The following is a 2,208-nucleotide window of genomic DNA, read 5'->3' as shown; positions in this document are numbered from 1 at the left end:
TACAAATTGCTTCTTTTATTCATAGCAAGTCAATGCATACATATTACAATGTAGTCGAACTACAGTGTAAGTGAGGAAGAAAAGCTGAAGGCAACAATAATAGGACTCACCTCGATAGTGAGTAATTCTTTACTTGTTGACCACCTCCCAGAATACCAATTTAAACGATTACAGAAAGGAAAAGTTACAAGAAAAAGTAAAATACAAACACCTTCCTTTTTATTCTGCAGAAAATTCTTGAATACCACAAACCTCAATCCCACAAAATCAATCTTCAAAATACGTACTACATCAAATAAACACAAGTCGAGATAAGTACCACTTTATGGATCATCTATCTAATAAAGATGGAACTCGGTTATATGAGTGGATCCCATCTGTTAGAGATGTCAGGTACAATATGGTTCAAAAAGTTTTACTAGTCTAGACACCATGCATGGGTTGTGAGAATTTGCTATGGACCATGCATCCATATCATAGAAGAAGGTTTGTCCCTGCAGCCCAATTTTCTTAGCCAAAGAAGCACATACACAACGATCCCAACCACAAAGCCAAGCGCTGCGCTTGAACCCACTAGTGAGACCGCAGTGCAAATAAGCATCACAAAGGCCTCCTCCTTGGTGTTCATGTCCCTAGCACACATGGCCAGTTCAATCCCAGCAAACAAAAGCAGAACCCCCAAGACCCCAACAGGAAATTGGTTCAAAATGGTCACCAAAGAGGTCCCTAACACCAACCCCAACACCAACTTGGCTGTGCCCAAAAGTGCTACACACGCACCACTCCTACCCCCAAACTTGTACTGCCCTGCTAGCCCACCTGCCCCATGGCAACTAGGCATGGCCCCAAACCAACACCCCACCACATTCATCAACCCCACTGTCACTGAAATTGATGTGGCTGAGAAGTCCCTCTCTGGGAAAAGATCAGAGGACAACTTGCACACAGCAATCACTGAGTTCAATATTGACAAAGGCAGCTGAGGAATTGCCCCTTTGATGAACCCATCTTTCCATGCTTGCCTAGATATCTTCACCACTCCTATAGCAGATGGCCCAAACTCAATCTCATCCACAACCTTTGGCTTTCTTATAAAGGCCAAAATCAAACCCAACACAAACACCAAAAAAGCTGAAGGAAGTGAGGTTATAATTTTCCTCCACCTTGTTCTTCTGCTAGGCTTTTCTTCAATACCCACATCAGCTTCAGCCTCACCTTCACTTCTCTGATGGTATTCCTCACCTGCACCGTTAACAAGCACTATAAAACAAGTACAAACAATAGCCAAAACCAACCCATCAAGACCAAACCAGTGCCTATCCCCCACAGCCTTAGAGTTAGGCAAGTTTTGAACTTTCTTAATGTATTTAACCGCAGTCAATGCAAATGACAAGCCTTGTGCTAACTGAACCCCCCTAACAACACATAAAGGGATTATCTTGTACACCAGCTGCATCAATCCAGTGACACCCAGTACAAATAAAGTCCCACCGGTTAAAATCCCAGACGCCATGATTTCGGGTACACCGAAATCCGGGTTAGCCAGAGCTGTGGCTGCAATGGCCTTCATGGGTTGGACTGGCATGGGGACACCATAAATGGCACCAGTGATAATGTTGTAGACTCCAGTGAAAATCAATGTTGTGCCCAAGTTCAAGTCCCTGGATAGTGTCAAGGCCACCACTATTGGTATGTATGTGCCTAAGTCCCCCATTGCACCATTCAATTCGGCCCATTTCGACCGGAAGATGAGATTGGATTTCAATTGGTGAACAAATTTGGCCAGGAAAGTACTGGGTGGTGATGACTGGGGAGTGGGTTGAGGAGGGTTTTGGATTGTTTGGGTTTGAGGGATTTGGTGGGTTTGGGACTCCATCTCCGTGTGAATGTAGTTATACCTGATGTGAATGTTAATACGAGTTATTTATAGTAGTCTTACATGGGAAAATGTACTCTGTTGACATATTGATTGTCTACAGAAGGACAGCGATATACCATGTGCCACAATCAATCTCTCTAGCACAAGGTCGTATATGTGTACGTGTCTGTCTCTCCATTTACATGACTTGCCTATGATAAGAAAAATAGATACATTGGACAAATAATATCTTCTCACATGAGAGATAGACATATTTAGCATATACAACTATTTTATATGAGAGATAAACACATTAAACGTATAGGACAGTTTCATGTGAGAAATAAACA

General features: G+C 42.7%; 1 protein-coding gene across 1 annotated transcript; it reads right to left on the bottom strand.

Annotated features, from left to right (window-relative positions):
- Positions 1–1,891, bottom strand: LOC147279032 (molybdate transporter 1-like). Its single transcript, XM_086250914.1, has one exon. The coding sequence runs from the start codon at positions 1,874–1,876 to the stop codon at positions 455–457; it is 1,422 nt and encodes a 473-aa protein (XP_086107040.1). The 5' UTR covers positions 1,877–1,891; the 3' UTR covers positions 1–454.
- Between the last annotated feature and the right edge of the window lie 317 nt (positions 1,892–2,208).

Source organism: Dryas octopetala, chromosome 7 (genome assembly GCF_963921425.1).
Source record: "Dryas octopetala chromosome 7, drDryOcto1.1, whole genome shotgun sequence".
NCBI lineage: Eukaryota > Viridiplantae > Streptophyta > Magnoliopsida > Rosales > Rosaceae > Dryas > Dryas octopetala.
This window is presented reverse-complemented; position numbering and strand designations above follow the sequence as displayed.